The sequence below is a fragment of the Lonchura striata genome, chromosome 10 (genome assembly GCF_046129695.1).
Source record: "Lonchura striata isolate bLonStr1 chromosome 10, bLonStr1.mat, whole genome shotgun sequence".
Lineage (NCBI taxonomy): Eukaryota > Metazoa > Chordata > Aves > Passeriformes > Estrildidae > Lonchura > Lonchura striata.
In genome coordinates, this window is record NC_134612.1 from 14,981,141 (window position 1) to 15,008,786 (window position 27,646).

At 38.1% G+C, this 27,646-nt stretch overlaps 1 protein-coding gene across 14 annotated transcripts in view; it reads right to left on the reverse strand.

The window, feature by feature from the left end:
- Nucleotides 1-27,646, reverse strand: part of DLG1 (discs large MAGUK scaffold protein 1) — a 141,859-nt gene that overhangs the window by 79,259 nt on the left and 34,954 nt on the right. For 12 of the 14 annotated variants that reach the window (XM_021536895.2, XM_031505634.2, XM_021536891.2 and 9 more), the window contains one exon: nt 10,567-10,731. In XM_021536895.2, the coding sequence (XP_021392570.2) occupies nt 10,567-10,731 (165 nt within the window). Of the gene's footprint in view, nt 1-10,566; nt 10,732-17,603; nt 18,182-27,646 lie in introns of those variants that run through there. The other 2 variants (XM_021536893.3, XM_021536897.3) reach the window with 2 other exon arrangements.

Consider the following 27,646-nt stretch of genomic DNA (forward strand, 5'->3'; position numbering starts at 1 on the left):
TTCCAGACACAAAAAACATACCTAGCCTGAAAATGCTATGAATTTATTACCAGAGAAACTGATCAATCCCTGGCTATGACTGAAGGTGTTTGGAACAAGGTACAAATTATATACTTTGAGTACCAAGTCTTTTTATAAAGAGTCAAGGTGAAAATATTTTCAATCTTTTTCTACATATGGCCTTGAATGTCAACACTGCTATACAGTTTATTATATATCCTAGAGAACAAGAATCTGTCTAACATTCAAAAGAACTTCTTCAAGAATTCCTTTTTCTCTCTGTTTGCCCCATAGGCCCCATACAAAGTCACATAGAAGAATGTGCAAAATTCTGGAAGAAAATGCCACAATATATGGACAAGAAATGTATCAAGCAGCTATTTTTGTTACTGTTACATCAATCTGTCTGAAGATAAGAGAGGTTTGCTGTGTTTTAAGGCAGATTCTTTCAAGGCCGATTCCCACACAGCCAACAATCCAATATGGCATCAATTACAAAGTCATTTTAGAAATCAGCACTTCAGGAAAGCATCACATGGATAAAAAGCTTCCTGAAAGTGAAGCAATGATGATTTAATTTCATTTGAGAGAGAAATCTAGAAAAGTACTTAAGGAAGAGGTTATGCAATCCTGCTGGTGATGCAAGGCAGCAATCTGTGTCACCTACACTCCATATGGATGCAATGATACCGAGCAAGATCTGCTGACGCCTAAGCAGATACAGTTGCAGTTATTTGTAGAAGCCAGTACGGTGGTAATGAGAAAAACCCTGATTTTTACATGCTACAAAGCAACCTGAAGATAAAGGCAAAGCACAGCTCCACAGATGGCACAAAACCAGGATAGCACAAAGGAGTCCAGATTAGAAGAATGGTCACTTGTAGGGCTGAAAAAAACAGTGGGAGGTTGTAAAAACAAGGGCTCGTTCCAGTCAAAGAGCATTTCAACAGAGGGTCAAACACCTACAAGTAGAAACTGGAAAAAGTTCTATTTGCACAGAAAAGGCAATATACAGAGAAAGGAAAATCATCAACACAGATGTCACAGCTGGAATTGCATCTGTGAATGATTGCTTTCAGAGTCAAAAGGCAGAATAGGGAGGCTCATCAGGAAACTGCAGGAAGTCCTAAAAGGACTTCCATCCTAAAGAACTTCCTAAAAGGACTTCCAAAAGAACTTCCATCACCCCTTTTCCATATTCTGGATATTGATCTGATGGGACTAAAATTAAAATCAAAGCAAACAAAAAACACCACACACTAAAACAAAACAAAAAACACTATTTACTATTAGGCAAGAATTGAGAATTTGCAGATTTGAAAAGATTCCTGCCCCAAAACAAAACAGCACATAATTAAAGATTTCTACATCAGTACGTATATCTCTACAGGTTGAGAAATTTACTGCAAGATTCGTCTGCATTTATAGTGGCTGCAGAATAATATTATTTGTCTGTGGCCAATTAGCAAGATACAGTAATCACAGTGGTTATTAAATGTAAAAATCAACATCAAATACTTGGACTAGAATTCCTCTGACTTTCTATCCAAGCACATTGTTGTTATCAGCTTGCTGAGACAAGTCAAAACATGACATAATGCTATATTTTAAACTCAGATAAAGTTTTCCTGGGCATAACTGTACAAGCAGAATGCATACCTAAAATTAAAGAGGCACAGCAGCAAAACCTGTTTGTGAATGAAAACAGCAGTTATATCTCAACTACCCTTTCTAAACAAAAACCAACAGTCCCCCTGAAGCATTTGAAAAGTGTCTTATATTAGTTTTACCATCATTTGGTTAAACAGAGTATTGGCTAAGATAAGCACAGATCCTAAAGGGAAAAAAAACTGATTGTCTTAACAGAGAAAATTCAAGGATCACCTAAAGCAATTGCAGGGACTTATTTTATTTTCAATATCAGTTAGGTTTTGACCAAAAACAGAGGAAAAAGAAATGTCAGAACTTGGATATTCAAACATAAGATTACGCAACTTAAACTCTTCAGGCATGGGAACAAAAGCAATACTGAAAATTTAGATACAAGCTCTTACATTTCTTTCTTACACATTTCAGAATTCTGGTTCAACAAACTTTTACTGGCATAAGTTTAAGGCTCATAAACAAGTATATGCAGTATTCTAAACCAAAGCCCAGGAGTTCAGGACACAAATACTGTGGAGAAAAAAAATTGTCAACCCTTTCTGCTAAGAGATGCTCTAAAGTCTATCTTAACTTTTAGTTCAGATAGGACTGAAGGATAGTTCTTGATCAAATGGCATTTACATAACCAATTAAACGTACATCTCTTACTGGTGAAACCAACTTATAAGTAAACATCTCAGCAAAATTATTCTATAATGAGCTATTTTAGCATAAATATTTAATATAAAAGATCATTACCTTATTACTCACAATACACCTCAGACAACCTACCAATCTGGGCAGATTAAACTGCCTGGTCTTCCGCAACCTGCTCATGAATCTCCTGCCCATCTTTTTGGCACGCCAGACTGACAAAAACATCTTATGTTTAATGCAAGTCTCCTTAGGTTTGCTTCAGTCATCAAAATGAACCCAGCTGCACCAAGAGCTTAGGGAAAATCTCGGGTGAAAAGAGTGCAACCCCTTTCTAGGACGACTTGCTGTTGATTACTGTATCGTAGGTTGTTCTAATGTTTGGATTAATCCACAGTCCATCTGTTACAGTTTTTCTTTCTTGCTCTGTTGACAAGAATTTATTTAGCAGATCCTCACAGAGAACTGGGTAGATTTGGTCAACTGCTTCTTACTATAAAACACAAACTGACACCCTTGCATGTATTTCCATATTCTTCAAATACAGGAGTTTAAAATCAGGAAGCTATCAAGAACTTGGGCAATGCATTTTAATTAAAGACTGCATAACAGCTCCTCTCAACTGTGACCACTGAAGTACGATATTAGTCTGAAAATAAGTATGCCTGAGAGTATCTTCAAGTTTTTCTTCATGATTCCCAGTATACTATGTATGTTCCTAACACCAGAAGCACGGACTTTTTCCTGAAGATGGCAAAGCTTTACAAGTTCTCAATTTAGAAAAAACTAACAGATTGCAACCTTTTCACAATCATAACCCAACTTGCAAATTACATGTTAACCAATCTTTGATTTCTAAATGGAAACCATATCTTCAGGTTAAGCTACCCTACCTGCTCAGACTGAAGCAGGACAAGAAAATCTACTGGAGCAAAGAGGAAGTTAAAATTACTTTGACTGCTGGCTAACCTTGAACCCGCATGGTTCAAATCATAAAGACCACTATCCTTCCTGAGAGCAGAAAAACTCTCCCAATTAACAGAGAAGGCTGGTTTAACAGCAGTTCCACAAGCTCTGTAAGACTTCTGGGGAAGCACTTGAGAAAACGCAAGGGATTGGAGAGAAGACACACCAGGAGATAGAAAGAAGGGAACCTATTCATATTATCAGCACCATATTTGGGTTCACAAGGAAAGGACATTGTTAGCATTGAAGGAAGGATGTGTAAATATGCACATTTATATAACAGCTATTTCCATACAGTTTGATGGGAAGGAGTTAAATAAAGGTGCTTGTTTGCAGTTGAAGAAACAAGCAATGTATGCTGTAATACCTTGGTTGGTATAGCTAGAAACCACAAGACTGCCAGCAGTTGAAAGATTATTGCAAAATCAGAGGCTGACTATAGATCACTGTATTTAAAGGCTATAAAACAACTATCACCTGCTAATTTATACTTCTGAATATAAATTTTAATTTCTGAAATAACCATTCCCTAGTTATTTTCATCATTTTAGAGATTCAGTGTTATTGACTGTGGTTTCATTGTTATCTCTCGAGTCAACTCTCTACCAAATGGAGGGGTCAAACTAGCTCATTCTTCATTCCACAGTAGCTGCCCTCTGACCATTCTTGTTGTTCTTCTTTGAGTATCTAAATTTGCCTTCTTAATCAAGATAATGAACGGTGGAGATTTCTGGAGTGATAAGATAATGCAGTTTTACTTCCATTTGCTTCACTGATTATTCCTTGTATTCCATTTGCCTTTTTGACTGTAAATTGAGTACTGAGATGATTATTCTATTAATCTGTTATAACCCTGAGCTCTTATTCCTCTTATACAGAAATGATGATGCATGAGAATACAGGTTCTTCCGAGATCCTTCTGATAACCTCCATCCACGATTACCCATCTTCTTCCTTACCCTTTACTTTCATTCTCTTGTTGGTTTGGTTTTGGTGGAGAGTTTTTGTTTGCTTTGGGTTTTTTTAACAACTAAATCTCTTTTTTTTTTTCTTGTTTTATGACAGCTTAAGTTTCTCTGTAATCTTTTTTGAGTTGTGTCCATTGTGTGCATCTAGAAAAGCATCAACATCAACAAGATGATCTTTAAGCACATGCTTTAAGGGATTTGTGCAGCAGAAATTCTCTTTGCAATGCATTCATTGCTTTCTCATCTCTCATTTCTCCACCTGTTCACTGATTCTGCTCTTCAGAACAGTTTTGCCAGGACAGAAATGAGAGCGAGTTCCAATTTCTCCTGTCCCTCCTGGAAGCTATTTTAAGAACAAGTACCACCTTGCCATATCTCATTCCTGTGATACCACAGTCAGGGTAAGCGGGCTATTACACAGCACTGTGGCACTAATAGATAAGCAGCTTCAAATCAGGGTTAATTTCAAACCATTAAGCTTAAATACCATTAGGTCCTGGAAATACTTTCCCAAAGATGACTAAACGTGAAAAAAAGCAGGCATACACGAAGTGGGCACAAGATATTTATTTTAGACACAGTGCATGTAGTCAGCAGAAGTGCTGTGCTAGGATTACAAAGCCTGCCTCGGCAAAGGTTTGGGTACCACTGACATACTATTAGACTTTTCTTTGGAACTATGTGTTTGCTTCACAAAGCTTGGGATATGGGGCACAAAACCACAAGCTGCTGCTTTCTAGAAAAGAGGAGAGGAAAGGCTGAAGGACATACTCCTCACCCTACAGGCATTCAGCACTAGGTCAAATAAAATGCCCGACTAACCTACTGCCTCTCTCAGCAGTGAAGGTGTAGAGTGATCCTTCCCTGCTCAGTACACCATCACAAGCTCCAACAGAGGTTCACAGAGCCAAAGAAGGTAAACTCTGTCTTACTGCTTTTACTCTAATAAAAGACTACTTGCACTCTAATGCAAACTGAGCCTGAATATTTTCTCCCAGATCTGACACTGAAAGGGGTAAGCAGAGATAAAGCACAGGGGTACTGGAACTGGGCAGAGCTACTGCTGCAAAGGTATTCCCTGGGTGCTTTGGTTAGAATTTGGGGGTAAAACTTCCCTCTCTTATTCAATGGGGGGCAGTACTTCACCTCAGTTTGAAGCATTTCATTGTTCAGAAACAGGAAAACAGTAACTAATTTGCAATTAATATCCTAATATTATGAAGTCATAGTTTTATTCACTGACATAACTTTATGTAACAACAAAAGAGTCCTCCAAGTGCTTTAAATGGATAAACAACATTAATACACGTGTTCCCTTTGGTAAAGGGAAGTGGGGATTTTTACTGCATCACCTGAAGCACAAGTGCTGTAGCAGAATACAACAGCCCCAGCCAGAATGACAGGTCTGTGCAGGAGGTGGAACAGGCAGCCAGCAATGGGAAGGCTGATCCCTGCACTGCCTGTCCCCAGCAGGGATGACCATTCCTGGGAACATGTGAGGATAGGAAAGTGGCCAACTTTGCAGCATGAAATACAAACAAGAGTCCAGGATTATGGAACTACAAGTTAAAGACTTCCCCCACCAACCCAAACCTATTTCTCACAATTCCTAGAGTGTTCTGCTACTCCACTGATGCTTGCACAAAACTGTTCTAGAGATACCAAATATGCAACCAGTAGAATGTCTTCAGCTCCTTAGAGATATACTATTCAGTCAGTAATTAAAATTTTCATGTATAGCATGAATAAGCAATTTTAGGGCCCTCACTAGACTAAAGCCAGTACAATGTTCCAACTAAAACATTTCTGTTCAGCTGTCCGTATCTGTGACACATGAAAGGAACAAACCAGGTGCAGGCATTTTCCTCATACCCTTGGAAGATTGGTGCTATGTGAAAATCTCCACAGACCAATCATGGGCAAAGATTTGATTAAAGGAAGAAGAAAACAGAAACTTTTCTCAACCAGTAAGTCTAGCTTTGTGTTACCACATGCAGCCACATGATAGTATCATTTACAAACTTATCAACTACTTTGAGAATTTTTTAAGAACTTGTGCAAATTTCAAATGAGAATTATGGTTATAATGAAAATGCATTGAATATTACATTAAGAATTTATTTCAGAGCAGGATAAGATTTACCATGCTAGTCATAGTATATTTTTCCAGTACAAGATATATTTAGCAGCTTACACATTAATACATGTTTTCTTTAGAGCTTCAGCATTAAAAGTGAAATATTAGCCCCAAATACCAGATATTATAGAAATATATGGAAGCCCCAGTCAGGTTCTACACTCAAATACTGAATTATCATGCTACATCATATATATGAGATAAATAATCTGTCATGCCCAGGTGGTTCTAAATAAAGATTACTGTTTTGGTGGGGGTTTTTTGTCTCATTGCACCATGACCCACTGTTTTGTAGCCCTGTAATAAAGCCCTGTTATTCAAAGCTTTTTGTCCTCGATAGAAAACTTCAGCTTCCACTTCACAATTTAAAAGCTTGCTTGGTACTATATCATATCTGTGCCAGTTTTCACGCGATGGGAGCTGTTTAATACCGCACATTTTAGCTGCAAACCCGTCGCTCCGGAGGGGCAGCGACCCGCTGTCCCGCGGCGCCGCACGCAGGGTTCATGCAGCAAACGCCGCTGCAGCGTCGCCATCTCGCGGCCAAGCTGCAGAGCAGCGCATTTCACAACTCGGGACCGCGCACTGGAGCCACGCGTTCCCAGCGGGAATTTGGAAACCCCACACTGAAGAAATTCCGGTACTAGCTGCCTACCTACCTGAAAATAGTCTTCAAAAACTTTGGTACATAATATCTATGAAGGAATTGAAGTTTGACCATTTTCACTATTTCTTCATGATTCTCCTACCATTAAATACTTTTTTAAAAGCTGTTTTAGAGCATTAGCATTCCATTTCACACAGGACTAGTGAACAGAGGACACACAATCTCCTGGGCCAAGTTTACTTACTTGTTACTTGAGACATAGGAAGCAAACATTTCTTCTTAAACTGACAAAGATCCACTCTAACAAGACAAAACCTGTAAGTCTTATTTAAACTTTAAATCAGTACAGCTTGTCTCTCTATTCTTTTATGCTTATTGCAAAAATGCAGTATTTTAACCCAATCTGAATCTGAGTTAGCCCATTCCCCTGTCAAGAAGATAAGCCATCTTCATTTAATATTTGATAAACAGCAATCACATACTCATAATCTAAAAATTTGGGATACACGTTTGTACTTTTGGTCATTGAAAACTCTTTGAAATAGCATCCACCTATTCAAGCAAGTTATAAAAGCTGTTTTAAATCTTAGAGTATTTGAAAGCTTCTCTCAAGAACAAAATTCTGTTCTTCTATATAATTGCTCCATAGTGGAAAGAGCTTGCTATAACAGAAGGTATTCCTGAAAATTCAATTCTACTGGCCTCTGCAGCATTGCTTGACAAAGCAACATATAATCATAAAACCACTGACTTCAAACTACTAACTCTGTATTTGAAATTTTAAATGCATTTAACATTTCTATTTAAAACAAAAAACAAACTCCTCCTATTATTTTATTCATGTCATAAACATGACATTCTCTATTACATTTAGTTTCCTTGAGCAATGAATATTGAAGAAGGTGATTGAGCTCTTGTATATCAGCCAAGATCTGGTCCTTTCACAGTGTACCAAGCCAACCTAGCAAATAAATCACACAAAGTACTCTTAGAGCTGTTGCTGCTAAATTGATCTTCAGCACGAGCTAGAACTATGAACACTTGGCAGATCGTCAGACCAAAAGCAGAGCAGACCAGCTATGCTAATACAACAGCAACCTTGGGTTTTTTCTTCAGGAGAGGAGTAAGCCAGCAGTCAATTAGAATCAGAAATTAAAATTACACAAAATGCTGGTAAAACAACTGAAACCTGGAACACCCACCCCAGTTTTCAGACAAACAAAGCTTTCAACAATTTCAACTTACCATACATTGCTTTGAAATTAACAGAGAGGGGTTACCTGAAAATAATCAGATATATGCTAAAAATGTTAATACAAACTGAGTGGTAATACTTCCCTTATGAACATTCTTCCCTATTGAGTGATGATTTCCCAGCATTTACCAATGTGAGACAGATAACAGCAATCCTCCTCAGAGACCTAAGGCACAGGATTTTGAAAAAGCCTCACCATATTTTGTAACTGTACTTAATTCTGCTTAACTCTATTTTGCAAGTAGTTTTCTTTCTTCCAGAAAGAGCTTAAGAGCTCCTCTCTTTGCCTTTTTGATCCCCTTGCGCTTTCTAAAAGGCAAGACTAATGCCTCCAAGAATTAGGAAAAGCTTGTGAATAAACAGAGTTGACCTTAAGTCCCTAGAGAAAGAAGACTTTTATTTATTTCTAATGGTTGCACATAAAAGGTGTTTCATTACTTTCCAAACATCAATAAATTCAGGGAATTAGACACGTGAAAAGTGTGTTACCATGTCTAACTTCATAAGCAAGGAAAATTTGAAGTTCTCGCCATTCCCAAAAACAAAAGCTTTGTTTTCTCAGAAGGCTCTTCAGAGGGCAATATAGCCCACTTCTAAAAGGTGATTCATTAGGGCTTAAAGAATTCAGCTTGCCTAGCTGAAGACTATGGAAAAACACTGAGAGTTCATTATGGAGCTATAAGTAAAAATCACTAGTTCAATACCATCATATACATTTAAAAACTTCTAGAAAAGCTGGAAAACAAATGCACTCACACACTACAGTTGGTTCTTCTACAGAATCCTCACAAGTCAATGATAGAGAAGTGACACATTCAACAAAATTTTTCTTCATAATTGAAAAAAATGGAAATATAACTAGGTTGAAAGTATTTTCTCTTAAAATATCATAGAATGGTTTGGGTTGGAAGGGGTCTTAAGGATCATCTAGATCAAACTCCCTGCCACAGGCTTGAAGACACCGCACTAAACCTGGTTGCTCAAAGCCCCATCCAAGCTGGCCTTGAACACTCCAGGGACGGGGCAGCAACCCTTTCTCTGGGCAGCCTGTGCCAGGGCCTCATCACTCACAGGAAAGAATTTCTTACTAATATCTAATCTAAATCTACCCTCTTTCATTTTAAAGCCATTCCCCATCTTGTCCTACCACTACATGACCTTCCAAAAATTCCCTCTCCAGCTTTCTTGCGGCCACTCTATGGAGCTCTAAGGTCTCCACGGAGCCTTCTGCTCTCCAGGATGAGGAGCCCCATCTCTCAGCCTGTCTTCACAGGAGAGGTGCTCCAGCATTCTGATCATCTTTGTGCCCTCCTCTGCTCCAGCAGGTCCATGTCCTCCTTTTGTTAGGGACCCCAGAGCTGGGTGCAGCACTGTGGGTGGGGGCTCAGCAGGACAGCGCAGAGGGGCAGAATCCCCTCCGTCCCTCCCTCCCCTGCTGCTCACTCTGCTTTGGATGCAGCCCAGAACATGTTTGGCTTTCTAGGCTATGAGTGCACATTGTTGGGTCATGTCCAGCCTCTCATCCAGCAGCACCCCCAAGTCCTTCTCCCCAGGGCTGCTCCCAATGTAACAGCATTTGTTCTTTGCAGTTACAGAGGACACTATTGCACACATACAATTCATGCTAAAAGTACCATGCTATAAGCCTACCACAATGTAAGCCCATCTCATCACTCTAAAGCCCAAATATTCCCCAGTATCAAATAATTTCTCCACTTTTCCCTCAAAACCATCCATAAAGACTCAGAGATGTTACTGAAAACAGCATTTAGTCTGCCACACAAAAACACTGTGCTATTCAGAACATGATTGAGCTATGTCTATCTACTAACACAGTAAATAGAACTGCCAGTTATTACGCCCTCCCAATCCTCACACTCTGTTGTCTAAATCTTTAAATCTGTCTTCAAGTTACTGAAGCAATCTAGCAAATAATGACGCTGCACACTGAAAAGCTCAAGAGACATATATGGCACTTGGCTTATTACATATTGCACATAGATCCTCAATTAAAATATTTACTAGAAACAAAGTCAGAATTGACTCTACAGATTTCTGACTGAAAATCCAAATTAAACCAACAGCCTGAACTTCAGTGCCCATCAAAACTACATCCAAAATTTACCTAGAGTTGTTTTCTGAGCACTTTACTACCATGCATGTCTAGTTAGAAAGTGTAGAACTAAGGCAATGCTTTAATGTATGCTAAGTAAATTTCACAATTGAGCAGTTCCATAAAAGATAGAAAGAGATGTTTTCCATGCTTTTTTTTTGCTAGACAAAATTAAATTCCTGAGAAGCATACCAAAACAGTTCACTATTTAAAAATGCTTACCTTTACTGGTGAAATATGAGAATGGGAAACAAATCCATGGACATTCTCAATCTGTGACAGATTCTTCTCCGATACATGAACCAGCTCTGGACCTGTCACCTCATTGGCAATGTGTGGAGAGCTGTGCTCCTGTGGGGGTGTATCTTCATCCTGATAGCGGTATTTCTGAAAAAAAAATTATAGGAAAATATCAGACCACCACAGAAATGAGAAAAAGACTATCTAGAAAACATAAGTCAGACAGAAATAGTTGTTTTTCTGACCTTGCTGACTTCAAGGCAATAAAATCTATAAATAAAAATTATAATTAGCATTTTTAATTTAAAGATTGATCCTATCCAAAAATGTCCCAGCCCTTTTAGTCCCACCTGGCATTACTATAAAGCTACCTAAACCCCAGGAGGGACTACTGTGTCCATAAGAAACATCCCAACATTTTCTAAGCACATTCACATTCACTCACTACTACTATACTCCCAAGTACATAAATAGTTATTTATAGTTTATAGGGAAAGCATGTCATATTATTAAAGGTACAGAAAAACTTCCTAAACACATACTCATTTTAATCTTGGGAAAAGTTATTCCTGTTATTGAAGTATATTTAGGATAGAAGATATTTCCTTAAGAGTTTCTTTTAAACAAAATTCCAAGATCTACATACACAGCTTAAGTCAAAAATAGACATTTTCCTGGTAATTCTTTTATATATCATAACCCAGTAGATAACTGCAAGTAACCCACTTGTCTATAAGTACAGGAACACTACACCAAGGCAGTATCTGACAAACAGTGCATAACTTCTAACCCTCTCAAAAGTTACATGCAATTTCTATTTCAGGTTACCACAAAGATCCATTCCCTTCATCAAAAACACCTACAACATTACAAAGATAAGATATACAGGACAAATTACAAAGAAACTGCTTGAAATTATGATTGGCTCCTGTAATGCTTGGCATATTCTTAACCCAACTGTAAAGCAGAAGCAATTCAAGTGTATTTTCTCAAAAAATACTAATTAACAAAAGAAGCATAAGACCCACTTCTTCCAGCATAAGAAATAACTCCTAAGAAGAAAGCAAAAGCATTGTAACCTCTGTTTACCACAAGAACCCAGCTCCAAAAATTTCAGACCTTCTCAGCTGGATGTACCAAAGGAGAGATAGTGAAGTCTGACAGTTAAGAAAAATTGCAATGGTTACTCAAAAAGCCCTAATTTTTCCATTTTTGACCAGAGAGGATTCATGAGATAATCAACTTAATAGCTCACTACTACCAGAAAATAAAAGTTCTTTTTCTTTCTTTTCCCTGCAGCAGTGAGATGCGAGATTGCTCAGCCTCAGACTGCTGCCATTCATCTTTTTTCTGAGATTGACTTGTTTTTCACTTATCAGAACAGAACCCTGAAAGGAGTTGACATTAGCTCTCCAGAGCAGCCATATTAAACATTGCAAAGAGAGAAGAATTATAATTTAAACAAAGTGTTGGCCAAAAATACAAGGGTACGTTACCAGAGCATAAATTAGACCACACTGGCAATTAGAGAAAATAAACATTGAAGCTCCAAGAAGCAGAGAAAATGTCTTACAGCATCAGAGAATGTAGGACTTCAGCGAGCTTAAAGCAGCCTGCTCCACTGATGAAGGCAGTACTTGTGATCCAAAATAGATGTGGATCATTCCAGTTTTACCGTGGTGGCCAGGGCACACACAGAAACATTCACAAGAAGCCCTGAACACACTAATTAGTCAAATAGTCACAGGTCAATCAAAACTCATTTCCTTTACAGAATAGTTAATATCTTTAGACAAAGCACAGAATTACCTCACTTTTTTTCCTGAAACCAGACATATTTATTAGAAACAATTACTGTATTAGAAACAAATACTTCACATGACTGAATGCAAACAGGATCTAGATTTCAGTAATAGATGTATGTTTACATTATAGAGTGTATCAGTGCTTATAATATAATAGTGTATATGAACTTTTAATAGATCAGTATTTCATTATTTTGATTAAAAATGAAAAAAATGTTGCAGTAAAGAATTCTCCCCTAAAAGGCAGTGACAGAGACTACAATCTTCTCCAAAAAATTTAAAAGTGAACTGCTATTTAGATTTTGATTTAGTATTTGAGATTAATGTTACTATTTGACATGAAGTTGTTTAAGAAAAGAGTGCTGTGGTGTGGTTGGCAAGGTGGTGTTAATTCATAGGTTGGAGTGGGGATCTCAAAAGTCTTTTCCAACCTTGTTGATTCTGTGATGTGCGTGAAAACATAATATCCACACTACAACCTATTCTGAAAGGTACCATAGCCCTTCACAGGAACTACTTTTGTACAAAGTGCTTTAAGCAAAGCAAACTACTGTATCTTGTAACAGCATTCTCCATGGAAGTGTTTCTGCTGCTTTACTCCAGAGCACCAGCCCTGAATACAGGGCTGTCTGAGGCAGCCCTTCAAGTGAGCTGGTTGGTCACACAGCCACCACTCACCACTGCCCCTTCCCTTCCTCTCCCAGGAGCTGCCAGCCCCTGAACAAGAACTCAGCTGTTCCAGCCATGCCAAGTTAATTGTGCTGCTGCATCCAAAGCCCAGTGCAAGTTCCCCTCTGTGGGGGTCTAAGACACGATTTCACAGCACAGCCCAGCTCGCTCTCTCTTCAGCCAGGGTCTGAAAAAGCAGAGTCCATTCACTTGCTCTTGGGTCAGGCTGCACAATTTCATCTCCCTACCCCTTGCTGGGAGCACACAGCTGACTGCAGACAGTGAGCAAGCTCAGCAAGCTTATCCAGCAGAATGTTTTTTCCCCTCTTCCAGCAGTAACAAATTTTCTGTCATTCCCTGAAGTGGCTCATGACAAGCTGAGGCACACAATAAGGAGAAAAGTAGTTAAAGAGTTACAGCTAACTCACCCCCAGTGCCTAGGAGCAGGTCATTATGCTGCTACAAGTAAGAGAATGCAACCCCAAAACCAAATCCAGGCTCCAAGGAGAGCCTAATTTACAAGAGCCAGCAGAGCAAGGGACTCATCAAAGGAAAGAAAAAGGTGAGGCAAAACAGCTCTGAACTGGCAGACAGTCTCAGCTGCACACCTCCCAGCACTCAATTACGCAGTGGCCAAGTAATTTACCTCCTTTTTAAGGAGCTTTATAGACTGCTTTACAATTTATAACCTTAATTTTAGATCCAAAGCAACTAAGTGCTAAACACATTTAACACATACTTCTGACAGAGACACTGCCCCAGAGTTTTTGTTGCATTATACAAGTGTGTCAAAATTAATTTAAAATATTTCTTCTTTGATGCAACATAGTTAACATGATATCTTCAGGCTAAATTATACCCTCAATAAGTTTTGAAATGTCACTAAACTCTATGGTCACTGGTGTAAACTACTGAAAAATCCATTTATTTTAATAAACCAGTGATGGTTTTCATGCAATGAAACTCATAAATGAACCCAATTCACCACAGTGAAATCATTTTTTAGGGCCACAACATCCTTGCTTCAACTCTCAGCCCTAGCAAAGTTAGACAAAAATAAGAACAAACAAATTATCTGCAAAAATATGCAGGACAAACAAGGATATTCTGAACATTTTATAGCACCATTTATCAAAACAGAGAACACCTACTCACAGGAAAAGCACAGAAATTTTTAGGAAACCTATGCTAAGAGATTCGCTTTAGTCTTCCTAAAGACTTGTCTTCTCTGTACTTTTAAAAGACAGTATTTCTAATTTTCCTTCCTTCTCCAGACCTTAGCCCTCCCCACCCACCAGCCATACAATTCCCAAGTTACTGCTCACTTCCAACAACAAAAGCAACAAATCCCAGGAAAGCACAGTCTGACTTACAGTCTGTCCCTGGGTAAAGTTTTCATTTTCATTGTACAGATCCAACCATGGTGACAAAGAGTTTAAGAATAAAAGAAGACTTGAATAAGTAAATCTAATAATTTGAATTTGATAAATATGCAGAAGCTCACAAGTCAGACCCTTTCTGAGGCAGTATGAACAGGCAGGATGATGAAAACAATTAGTTTTAGATCATTTGCACACAATTCTCCAAGTTTAAATACTTGTTCTTTTTTAATAATGTCTCTATTTTACCCATTAAACTAAATCTGAAAGGAGCCTTCCAAGGATCATACCAGCAATTGAAGTTATTGTGAAGCATTGTTTGACATGTAACACTTCCACTCCTGCGAAGAATTACCTGGATGCAAGTCAAAAACAAATAAAGACTGAATACCTACAGCTCTCACATCTCCCCAGCTTTCACAACTCTGCCACCATTCAGCAGAAAATAACTTCCAACAACTCCTATAACAAAAGCAACAATACAGAAAATTTTGCATACCTTGCTAAAATAACACTAAACAAAAATAATAAATTAAAGATACTAATGCATTTTGTACACGTCTTTTCTGTAGTCTAGTGCTAAACTAGAAACTAGTGCTTAGAAAAATAATAGTGCCTTCCACAAAAAGGAAAAAAGGAGACAAAAGTAAAGGTATGTTCCACTATTGAAGAACTGAAGTCAACTTGAAAACTTATTTGTAAATAACGAGAAGACTATGAAAGCCAAATAAAATCTCTTTGCAAGTAAACAGCAATTTATACGGATAAGTTAAAAGGCAGTGAAAAACCAAAGAAACTTAAGTAATATAAGAAAAGATGATAGTGTTTGTGTCTTTTTAGAACTTTTTCACTGATCATGGAATAGAACATTCAGTATTATTAACAACTTAGGCATATGATAAACTGAATGATCTGCAATATTGGAAGACGGTTTTTGATCTTTGGGTTTGCATTTTCAAACATAAGTTCAGTATTTTGAGTAACTAGCTGCTTCATTCTCAAATAAAAGCACTAAGTTTTCTCTAATAACTAGAGCTATGACAAAGACATAAGGCATTTCGCCCTGAACAGTTTCAGTTTGACATTGTAGCTCAAATATAAGTGCTCATAACATGGTTATTTAGGTCACAGTGTTCCATCATATGTCAAAATGCACAGCTAGTGTTAAACTTATTTATGTAATGCTTCATGTCATGGACATCCACAAACAATAAAACAGATGAAGACAAGCAGATAAATTTACAAAAACTCCAGAAATACTTGTAATAAAGTTCACCTGTTCCAGAAGGCCAAGGAAAAGAGAATAAAGAACGAACACTCGAATAGTGAATGTTCTTTCCATGTGGCCAAAAACGAAAATGGAAAACACTACTTGGTGTGATTACTTGTGTGAGATTAATTGTTTCATTGCGTGAAGCACTGGTACAGGTACCCCGCATTACTATTTCACATTGTCATCTAAATATTTACTTGGCATTCAAAGGCTGTATCTTCTCAGCGGACAAGAGCGTTTTATTTTTAGTACTATCCAGCCCTACAACTTTTATTCAAAAATTGACAAGTGCGTGGTACAAAACCCCCCTGCACTGGCAGCAGCCACTGCTCAAACAGAAATCCTGCCGCGGGAGAGGCGCAATGCCGGCAGCAGGCGGGGAGCAGGGGGCTCCCACTCGGGATTATCCAGCCGTGCTCACCGCAGGTAACTCCAGGCTGTGCACAAGCAGCCCGGGGCATCCCAAGACGCCCCCGGCGAGGATCCCGCTCGGAGGCGCCGCCTGCCCCGCCCCGCTGCCCAAGGACGCCACGCAGGCGAGCGCGGCGCCTGCAGCGCCCCCCGGCGGCCGCCCCGCGCAGGGGCCGCCGCCATGGCTCGGCCCCGCCGCCACATGCCCCAAGTGCCGCCTGCGCGCTCGCCGGGTATTTTTAGTTTGCTCTTAAAGTGAACAGCATCCCTGCTCTGCAGCTCAACGGGCACAATCCAGCCCCAGAGTATTTTCATGCCACTGCTTTCTTCCCAAGTTGACTGTTTAAACATGAGCGTATCGTATAAATAAAGAGGGTGCAGTTCTATAAAAACAGAAGAACAGAAATCTTAGGGTTATATCAAGTAGTTGCCAAATGACATCAATAAATAGGTACTTATTTCCAATTGAAAAATGCTTGGGACATAGTAAGGAAAAGCAAACTCACAACAAGGCGAAGTATTCCTCCTGGAAATAAGGCATTCAACTTTAATTTTTACAATATTTATACTATCAAAAGAGCCATAAAAAAATAAATTCTTCCCTCCTCACATAGGTGACATTCATTCACCATCAAGATTTTGTGTTATATATATGTGTGTATATACATACATCATACATGCATATATGTGAGTATATATGTACACACACAACTGATTCCACTTTATAAAATAAAATCTAGTTGAAATATTTTTGTTAAAAATAACAAACATGACTTGGAAACCCTAAATATATAAAGAAAGTTTTAGAGAGAAAGATTTCTGCCTCAAAAGTAACTTCATAAACATATCCCTTTAATTTTCAAGTGGCTTTCCAGTACTTAACAGTCTCCCCACATCCTTGACATTGCATGTTAATTTTACTGAAAAGAAATTAAAAAACACTTTTGACACAACACTGAATACATGCTGTTTACCATTCTGATTATTACCAACTATATATGTTTTATTCCTCTGAAACCTAAACAGTTGATGTAGTCCTAAAATGACTAAATGCCCGAGGGCACTGTTAAACCCAAACCTGCCACTAACAATTGCTTCCATCAAAATGATGTCAGGAGGCATTTCCAGCCCTGTATCTCAGTGCAAGTCTCCTGTGTATTTAATTCTCTACAGCTGAAGAAAATGAAAGCCAAGTGCAATAAACTGATTACATGATGATTAATCCTGATTAATGAAGAATGACGACATTTTACATGCGGCATTCAGTAAATTCAAAATGTTGTTCAAAGGGAACTTTAAACAGTAGGCATGATAATTCATTACTTATGTCTCCATCACTAAGAGCTCAGATTATTGAGTAAGGCATGGAACAAAACACACACTTACTTAACCAGAAATTTAAGGTACAGTTACATTAAATAGAAAGGCAATCATTCATTAAATGCAGCTTACATTTCCGGGAAAGTCCTTTTATAGACCCACCTTACATCCAAACATTAAAGATATTGTGTTGTTGGTACATGCTACTTTACAGTGGCATAGCATCGGAGAAAAACAATCCAAGTTTTTTATGCTAGGAGACATTTTTTCAGACCCTGTGCACTTCAATCGATCCGAGACTGAGATTCCAGAAAAATGCCTCTGTAAGCGCTGCTTGCTGCCTGTCTTTGACATTTAATCTAGGTCCATAGTGTTCAAAAATAAGCCTTTATATAAATAGGTTGAATCCTTCAGGAAAAATGTTGGTTCACGTTAGAAACCAGATCTTATAAAAAAAGCAAAGAAAAAATCCTGTGTCCATTTTTAAAATTTTTGAGTCAGCTTTAAATTTAATTACGTTAGCGCCAGCTTGAAGTGACAACTGTCTCACGGCCCAAAGTAATACTCAGATCCTCTCAGCCAGAAGCCCGGGTTAGATCCAAGGCAGCTCCACCTGCTGCAGTGCAAGGATTGCTATCTCCTCCATGAAAACAGAAGCAACTCCAGCAGAGCCACTGCTCGGTGTGCGCTGCCTGCTTAGGGGAGGGGCGAGATGTTGCAGCAAGGGACTCGTTACACGGCCCGATGGAGATCAACCCAACGCTTCCTGCAAGGTGCTTTCGCACTGCACCAATGAGCATGTGAAAGCCCATTTTTAAATCAGCTGGGTGTAATTATAAAACCAGGCGCGTTGTAAGCTTAACAGCAGGGAATTTGCTGATCTGCAATTTACACTAGCTTTTTCAAGGAAGTGTCAGCAGACCACAAAATGAATGGCTCTGGGATATTTAATCCTCATTTTCAAGCATTAAAAATTCAAGGTTATTTGACACATCAAAAAAATGGTGTTTAACTGCTGAGTAAAATTCCTAATGGTCTACCAAATGTAATAAAGAAACAGTGCAGAAATATATGAATATTCTCCAACTTCAACACAATAAAATCAGAAGCTGCTGTATTTCCCCATTAGCACTATGAAATCATGAACAATCTGGACTATACATCGACTTGATTATGAAGAGCTCTTCATAAAGCATTTCAAACAACTGTACACATGAACACTTAAGAGTTCAAGAAAAAAGCTTTCTTCCTTAGAACTGAGGTAAATACAGTCGTAGTCTCCTTAGAATTTGTTGATCTTTGTTGTGTGCTAACAAATCTAAGATGCAAAAATTTTTAATGGGTTGTTTGGGGTTTGTTTTTTAATCAAGCCCTGTTAGATTCAAACTTTATTTCCCTTTTTACACATCCAGGGGTCTCCACAAGATTTCAATCTATGCATACATTTTAATAAATTGCATTACAGAAATTGATGAAATTGATCCAAAACATGCCCTCTGCCATTACACTGTTCTTGTAGCATAAGCTAACTTGCCTTTGCAAAAAGCTTCAATAAAATAACAACAGCCATTATTTCTATTTCTTATTGCATTAAGCAGTATTGTAAAGAACTCTCTTTAGGACATAACTGTTCACTTAAGTTTACACCTGTAACAGCCTTTTGTCATTTCCCTTTTACTTCTCTTGGTTTACCTGATAGGCACCCCTGAGGTAGCAAGTTTAGTGTAGTGTAAAATTGCATCCACACTTCCAGCTCAGAAACTAGTAACTTCATGAATTATACTGAGACAGTCTTCTTTATATAAATGTGCAGATTGATGAAACCAAAACTAAGGCAAGATGTCTGGAGAAAAAAATGTGTAACTCAGCCCACAGTAAACCTCAAAATAAACTTAATTTGCATGAGGACCTCGTTGTTGGTAGACTCTCCAAGGATTACTGATGACAGTATTTCCATATTAACAAGCATAGTTTTCTTTCCACCACGTGCTGTGACCTACAATTTTTCACCAAATAGCCTTAGACATGATTTCCCACAGTAGATCATCTTCTGCATGCAAGTGAAGCAATATGGGCAGGATCCAAGAAAAAAAATCTAACCCTGAACTTAATTGTCACAAAAAATAAACAAAGACAGTAAAGAAACCAAAACTGCACCTTCTTCGTATAGCAAAGTTAGATTATGTTTTTCTTGCAAGAATATCCAAGGGTAACCCAAAGTAGAAAGGTTGACAGAGGAACCTAAAACCCCTTTATGTTCCTTCTGCTGGCTGGGGGTCCCAGTAAATGGACTCCTGATTGCAGAAACAGGGCAGAGCACAACTGAGCACATACTCAAACACCACATGTGGAACACTTGCAAGGGGAAGGAACACAGGCACCGAGTGCTGTCTCTTGCCAAACGTAACAATGTTCCCATCCCACAAAACAACCTTTTCTATGCACTATGGATTGACAATCCATCTTACTTCCATACTTCTAATCACATTGTAATAACATAATTTCTCACTGAAATAACACACAGCAAAATGCATGGCAATTTCATGACAACAAATAAAATCAAAGAGCCAAAAGCAGTTCCTGAATGTTGCAGAAATAGCTTTTTGTGATGCAGAAAATATAAGCTCTAATGTGCCGTGGGCATAGAAGAATCAATAAGAGGAAGATACAGTCTACACATCCACAAAGGATTCCATCAGTAAGATGCAATAAGGAAGAGAAAGCTTAAGTAACTTCAGGCAATTACATCTACATTGTTGATGAAGACTACATAAAACATCTGAATCTTTCAGCCATATATTTGCAGCTGTAGATAAATAAGTTGGTTACACTACAAAATCATCTTAACCTTCATACAAAGATGAAACTTTTTACACATCTGCCTGCCCACAAGCTTAAAAATTCAATGTTTAAATTTAAAAACTTAAATATATTCTTACATATTTTGCTGACTAAATCCTGAGATTTAACTGCAATGGTTTCACTTGTTCAAAACAATTATTTGTGCCCAAAAGCTTTAAAAAAAAGTTGTTAACATAAATCTTTCTGAAATATAAGCACATAGTATGTTCTCATATAGAGAAACATATGAAACAGAAGATTTCCAAGTCTACTTTTGAACTGAACAGAAACATATCCACACTTAATTATTGTTCTGACTCAAACTGAAGGTTGAATTAACATTTCGAAACACAAAAAATAATGTATCAACACAATGACTAATCCATTAATTAGAAGAATATGGCCTTAACTACCTATCACTTCTCATTGCCAATTCATTAGTCTGTATTTTGTATTATCACATAAAAGCTCCTACAGTCAGAGCTCACCATTTCCATGTTTCCTCAAAAGTGTTCCAAGTGAAAATAACTGGTTTCATCCTTAAAAAACACTAGCTAAATTGAATTGTCTTTATTTCAGGTTTTGTTTGAATATTTACTTGGCAATAACCCATCTTTATGTATGGCTCCCACATGCATTAAAAAAAATACCCACATCATTATGATCTTCAATTAGTGAGCAAGACTAATTTTCTTGTCTTAATATAAGAAAACTCCCTGAGCACTAAGAATATTGGATAGAGAGAAACAAGAGCTATATAGTATAAAAAAAACCACATATGAGACTTTCATAGAAACTTAATGCTTCTGTTCAGCACTTGCTGACTATTCTTGATGGAACATAAGTAGTACAAATTTCACTGATCCTGTGTTCCACCTGTATCCTAACACAGGTTAGAGAATAGTAATCTCATAAGCAACAAGACCTGGAGCTTTTAATGAAATTAGTAGTGAAGGTCTAACTTGAAAAATGTGCTAAGTGTTCAGACTGCCAAACTAAAGGGGAAAAGGCTTCATAATTTTTCAGCAGAGCATGTCCCTTAAGTACCACTGCAGGCACCTGTCAAGCTGGTGGGACTTAAGCTTAGGTGCCCCTTCCACAGAAGCCTGAGCTGGTACACTTCTGGGAAGTGGAATACAACCCAATTATTTTTAAAATGCACTTTTTATCATTGGAATCACTTAAATCTAATAAACTTATTTTATCCTGTTTTCTGCATAATCATAGTCTGTAAGGCCTTCAAAGAGTACAGAGAATTCCAAAATGATAAAGAGCTCTGCAAAACAGCTTGGATGCTGGTTTAAGATTACCCTACACTAGCACAGAGCTCTCATGTAATGTCTGTAGTGATTTCTTACTCAAGGAGTAGTAATTTTATAAGCCATTTCAATAAGGCAAATGAAATTTGAACACTAGTTTGAGAACAACTGATGTCTGGTGCAAACTGCATCCATCAGCACCCAGGAAGCTCTTTGGCTCTGCAGTTCTTGCTCCCTGAAGTATCAGATGACCATCCAAGCCAATTTTGAGAGTAGCTAAAAAATGTACTGGTTGTTCCTGCATGCTCCTAAACTGCCAAAAGATCATTTGCACCATTATTTCAGGCAAAGAGGGTTATAAACTAAAAAGACAATAAGCTGAAATTCCCCATCTGAAGGGCATCTTTAACAGGTGTCTATTGTTTTAGAAACATGTTTTTAAGAGCTTGGCAGGTAAACATGTTTGCAGGAGTTAAACCAGCAGCCACTACTGCACATCCAGTTCAGAATGATGATGTGTTTATGTCCTTTTCAAGAAGCTTAACGCTCTCATATAAAAATTTGCAGAATATACCTCTCTGTGTATTAAGTTTCCAAAACCCTGAAGAATACCACAGCCTTATTAACTTCAGAAGGAATGTGAAATGATACTTTGGAAAGAGGAAGCTGATTAATAGTTGCCTTTTTTGTTTTCAAACTTGCCCTGCAATGGCATTTAAGCCTAGAATAGTTCCTATGAATAGAAACATTTCAGTGGGTGTTTGTGCTTTTTCTCCCAGTTTATTCCAAGTCTTAAATTGTTACATATAAGACAGATCTGGGACATAATTCCAATAAGGTCCTTCATAATCCTTGATAAGTCAAGCCAAAAAACAGACAAGACCATCTCCCTTCTCAACTGAGTGACCATCAATATGGGCATTTGTATAAGCTTGCTTTAGGAGTTTTTCACTCCAAAACAGAGGAGGAAAATATAATGCTATATTGGAGAAAGAACAGAGAGGTATCTACATTATCATGTCCTCTATATGCAAAAATAATCAGACTTCAAAATATGTGGTGACAGACTGAAGAGCGTTCAGAGGCAAAACTTCACAAAAAAAAGACTTTCCTGACAATCACCACTGAACAGAGGTCCTACGTATTCCAAGTGTGATTTCAAAGATATTTAGTCATATCGTTCATCTGTCAGTTCCTGCCTCTTAGTAATTCTAACACTACAATTTAACTTCAGCCAAACTGACTGAAGGAATAGATGTCTCTGAGGATATCAATTATGTACAAGTTTTTCGGAAGTAGGTAGCAAGCATAGAATAAAAACCAAAAAGTTCCCACCACAGGAAGGGGAAACAAGTGAGAGGGTAACCAATTAAGCAACAACAAGCAGAATTTATGTAATGAGAAAAGGATTAAGAATATCAAAGGGGAGAAAGTCTAGCAAAATGCTATATAGAAGCTTATATTAAAACAGAAGCATACCTTGACAGAAAGTTACAGGTAGTCCTGTTTTCTAAGGCAGGCATGAAGCTATTGCATATTTTGGAATTAAAAATGCTGAGTGAAACATCTTCCTTTTCTTCTGATGTCTTTAAAGCATTTTAGCACTACTGGAGCATGCTTTATATCTTTAGTTTTCACACACAAAGTTCCTTAGAATGAGAGGGGTCACAGAATTGGCTAGTATGACTACTATGAAAGCCAAAAGTCAACGTTCTTTTTTCCTAGCTGGAAACCACCACAGGCAGGAGAACATCTTCAATACAGACTAGGAAATGACTGAAAAGAAATTGTTCCTTTTGCAATACTTGAAGTTTGATCCAATGAAGACATTGTACATGGAGCAGATAGGTGTCTATCTGACCTTCTGTTAAATTCACTGCAGGCAATTATTTCATTACATTAACAACATCTCAATGAGAAAAAAAAAATAAAAACATTACTGTATTTTGAAAAGATTGTATTGTGATTAGAATAGAACTCAACCAGAAAATTCCTAAAATCGGAATGTACTGCATTGCTTCCAACATATTTAACATGTGCAGAAACATTCCATGGTAGGTTGAGCCTGGATGAAAGGTAAGCATCTAACTAGCCACTCACTCCCTCCCAGGGGAATGAGGGAGAGAATGAGAAAGGTTAAAAATCAAGAGGAGAAACCTCACAGGTCAAGATAAATAAGTGAAAGGGGAACTAATTAAGAAAAAAACCAAAATCCAACCAACCACACATACAAGTGCTGCAAGCCAAATCACTAACCACCAGCAGATCAATGGCCAAACTCAGCAACAGCCACTTCCTCCTAAATTATTGCTGAGCAAGCTATTAAAATATATGGAGCATCTTTTCAGTCAGTTTGGGTCACAGGCTCCAGCTGTATCCCCTCACAACCTCTTGCCCGCCCCCAGCCTATTTGCCAGGACAGCAGAATGAGAAACTGAGAGGCCCTGACACGGTGTGAGTGCTACTCAGCAATAGCTAAAACACTGGCATGTTCATCAACAGTTTGTCACAATCCAAAACACAGCACCATATGGGCTGCTGGGAGGAAATTAACTCCATCCCAGCCAAACCTGCTACCAGCCTGACCTGAAAAGTCCTTTAGTATTAAAAACTACAAGATCTTTGCATTCAAAAAACACTACTGAAATCATTCAGAGTAAAAGTATGTGATTAATCTAAAGCTGCCTTTGATGTGTTGGTTCCATCTGTCCATAGAGGAGAAAAAAAAAAGGATTGATATGTAGCCCTAAATGGTTCCATGGAACTCTCAAAAAGATTTCTAGTGAACAATAGACACTGAATCACAAAGATAAAACTGCTGAACTATAAAAGCCCTCCTGAAAGACCCGAAAGCTTTGCAACCTTGTCTCATCCCTTCCTCACACCTTCAATGAAGATTTCACCCACTCTGTATTTGATGTGGATGGACTCTAATCTCAAGTGGTAATTGCAAGGTTATATTCTCAAGGCTATACTCAGTGGGAAAGATTAAATCCAGCAGAGTGTGATTAGCTGGAATGGCTCTCCATAGTGTCAAGACCAGGCTGGAGCAAGGATGTGATTTCACTCTGGATTGCTCCCTGTAGGGCCCAGGCTGACTAGGCTAAGCATAGCCTCCAAAACATGGTTTTCCTTCCGCACCTATTGGGCTTTAACAGCAGGCTAGCTTGATTAAGACTGTCGTGCAGAACTCTTGGAGGGGGAGTGTGATGGGAGGAAAGAGGGACAATACCTTTGAGGTTTATTCTAGTATGGATAACATATAAAGATCCTTCAGTTATTGCAGAACTGCTCAGAATCTGATTCATCCCATCGTATCTTTTTGAACAAACCCCTTCAGGAGAAGCAGTTTGCAGTAGTGGAATACTTCCTAAATGGTCCGTGCAAAGTAGCCACAAAAAGTAGATCAGCTGCTGAATAATTCACAAAGAATTAATAAAGCATCTGTGCCTCCCCTGAAAAAAATAAGGGCAGACTGGTGAAAAACAAGTGAAAATGAGTGAGAGAAAATATATTAATAATACATGTCTTCTATCTATTTTACCTCAAACTACTCCAGATTCATCTCAATTGCTGTTCATGCTTCTTAACACCACATCAAGAAGAGACTGCAATTTGACATATTTGGTGCTACATCAAAGCAGCAGAGCAGAAAAGAGATGAGGCTAACAACCTCTCACAGCCAGGAGATGAAGTGCTTGCACAATACTAGTAACAGTGGGGGCTTTTCCCCCCCTGCAGACAGTGAGAAGGTTGTTCCCAGAGACAAATGCAACTCAGTCCTTCAGTCCTGCTGTTTTAAAAACAGTGAAAACTGATCACATTTCAATTATAAAATAATCTGCTGAGATCAGGATGGAATCAACAACAGTGCTGTTCTGAGGATGCTCAAATACTTGCCATACATTTCTGAATACACAGAGGACTGTCATTAGGTTCTATAACAATTGTTTTCAAAAAGACTTTCATAGAACAAAGTTGATAATATGCTTAATGCGGAAATGCCAATACTTTATTTCTTATAACATTCTAATGAATCTAAACATTTCAAAACCAGAGATGGCACCTTCTTCTAAATGGGAAACTATTCATAATGCTACTTTTTAACTCTAATCCATTAAAGCGTTTGCTAGCCTACAGTTTTATTAATTCACTGCAACTCCATCACTTTCCCCATCTTAAAATGCAAATCCTCTTATGGGCAAGGACTACAACTGTCATCTCTAGCCAATCCAGGTGCTAAGGGTGCCAGTGATTTACACTTTGTTATTAACTGAGAACAGGTAAGAAAGGTTGTTGCAGGCCATTGACTCTGCTGCCACTTCTGGGAAACTAAAAGGTAAAGGGAAGAGCTGAGGGGAAGCCATAAGCAGTTCAGAGTAGCACTGACACTGCTAGTAAGTTTGTATCACTTCTCTGCAGTTCTTAAAAAGTATTATTCAAGGATTCATTCTCCTATGTAGTGCTCACTAATATCATCACCAGTGCAGTAACAGTTTCAGGAATTGCAAATAAGGACTGATTACCTTAATTAACAAACTGAAAAATAGAGTTGGGGTGATGAAGGTTATAACTTGAAAAACTGAAACCACAAATTACAACTGAGTCACCATGAGAGAACAGCTTAAGCAAAAAGTGTGGGGACTGTTACTTGACATGAACTTGAGCTCCACAAAGAAATCTCAAATCACATTTTCTTACAGCAGGTTGAATTATCTAAATGCTCATTAACATAAAATGCTTATTCTTACAGTGAAAATTACTGTCAAATTAAGAGCCAAACTTTGCTAAGAATTCAAGCAATGATGCATTAAATGCTATATGACTACCAAGTGCCATTTCCCTCACCACAAGCAAACTTTCAAAATATTGATCCTGGACTCAATGCTACTTATTGACCCCAAAGCTTCTGCAAATTATTAATACAGGTTTCTAAATCATAGCATTTCAGCAGGAATCTAGGGCAACAGTCCTGGCAGACACCAGTCCTTAAAAAACACCAGCAGCTGTTGGCAAACTAATTTCACAACTGTTCAAAACAGAATATTTCTTCTTAGTATGTTTTAGCAAGATGCTACAGAAAATAACACCCTACTTCAGCTATGAAATTCCTTCAGTTAGACCCAAATACCTGAGTGAATGTGACAGCATGCGATAGCTAATGTAGGTCATTCTCCACTTCTTCCTCTCCTCTGTTAACCTTTTTAACACCTAGAAAATAGAATGCCAACTAAAATTGTAGAGGGGTTTTAAACCACCAAGTGGAACAAAACTACTAGCTGAGGAAAAAAAAAAAGAACACCAGAAAGTATTACTTTTCTGTATAAGTTTGAGAGTCAAATCTTGCCTATTGGAAACATTTCTGATCACCTCATCTGATAAAAGCCACCAAAAAAAAAAAAAAATTACAGAGAATAACATCAAGGATAAAGATACTCAGTGGCTTCTATTTGAGAAGCTTAACCGACAAAGCTCTTCATCTTATAAAAAGCAAGCAGCTGAGCTGGGAATATGACATTCAATCTTTAAAAGATGAATGGCATAGAAAAGGCACATAAAAGGCAACTACTAACTATTTAAGACAACACAGGCATTAGCAGACAATTAAATTACCCACCAGATGTTTGAAATCAAAGAAAAGAAAGTACTGCAGAACTCATTGCCAAAAATATAAAATCAAAAAGGAACAGAGCAAATCAACACACCAGGGTCTAATAAAAATGTGTAATCACTATTTCAGGAGTGGGATAGCAACTGAGGTGGGCACTTGTCCTTCATTTACAATCATCAATAGAATCACTAAGGCTGCAAAAGACCTCAAAGTTCATCAGGGCCAGGATCTACCATGTTCACCACTAAACCATAACCCCAAGTGCAACATGCACGTGTCTTTTAAACACTTAGAGGGATGGGCATTGCACCACTTCCCCAGGCTCTCTATTCCAATGCCCATCTGTCCTTTCAGTGAAGAATTTCTTTCTTATGTCTAACCTAAGCCTCATCTTAAGATGAATTACTAGTCAAAGTGGGAAAGGATCAACAAAGCTTACCCACAAGTCCAAGTCCATTTTCAAGGAGTACCTATACTCTGAAGAATTCAATTTG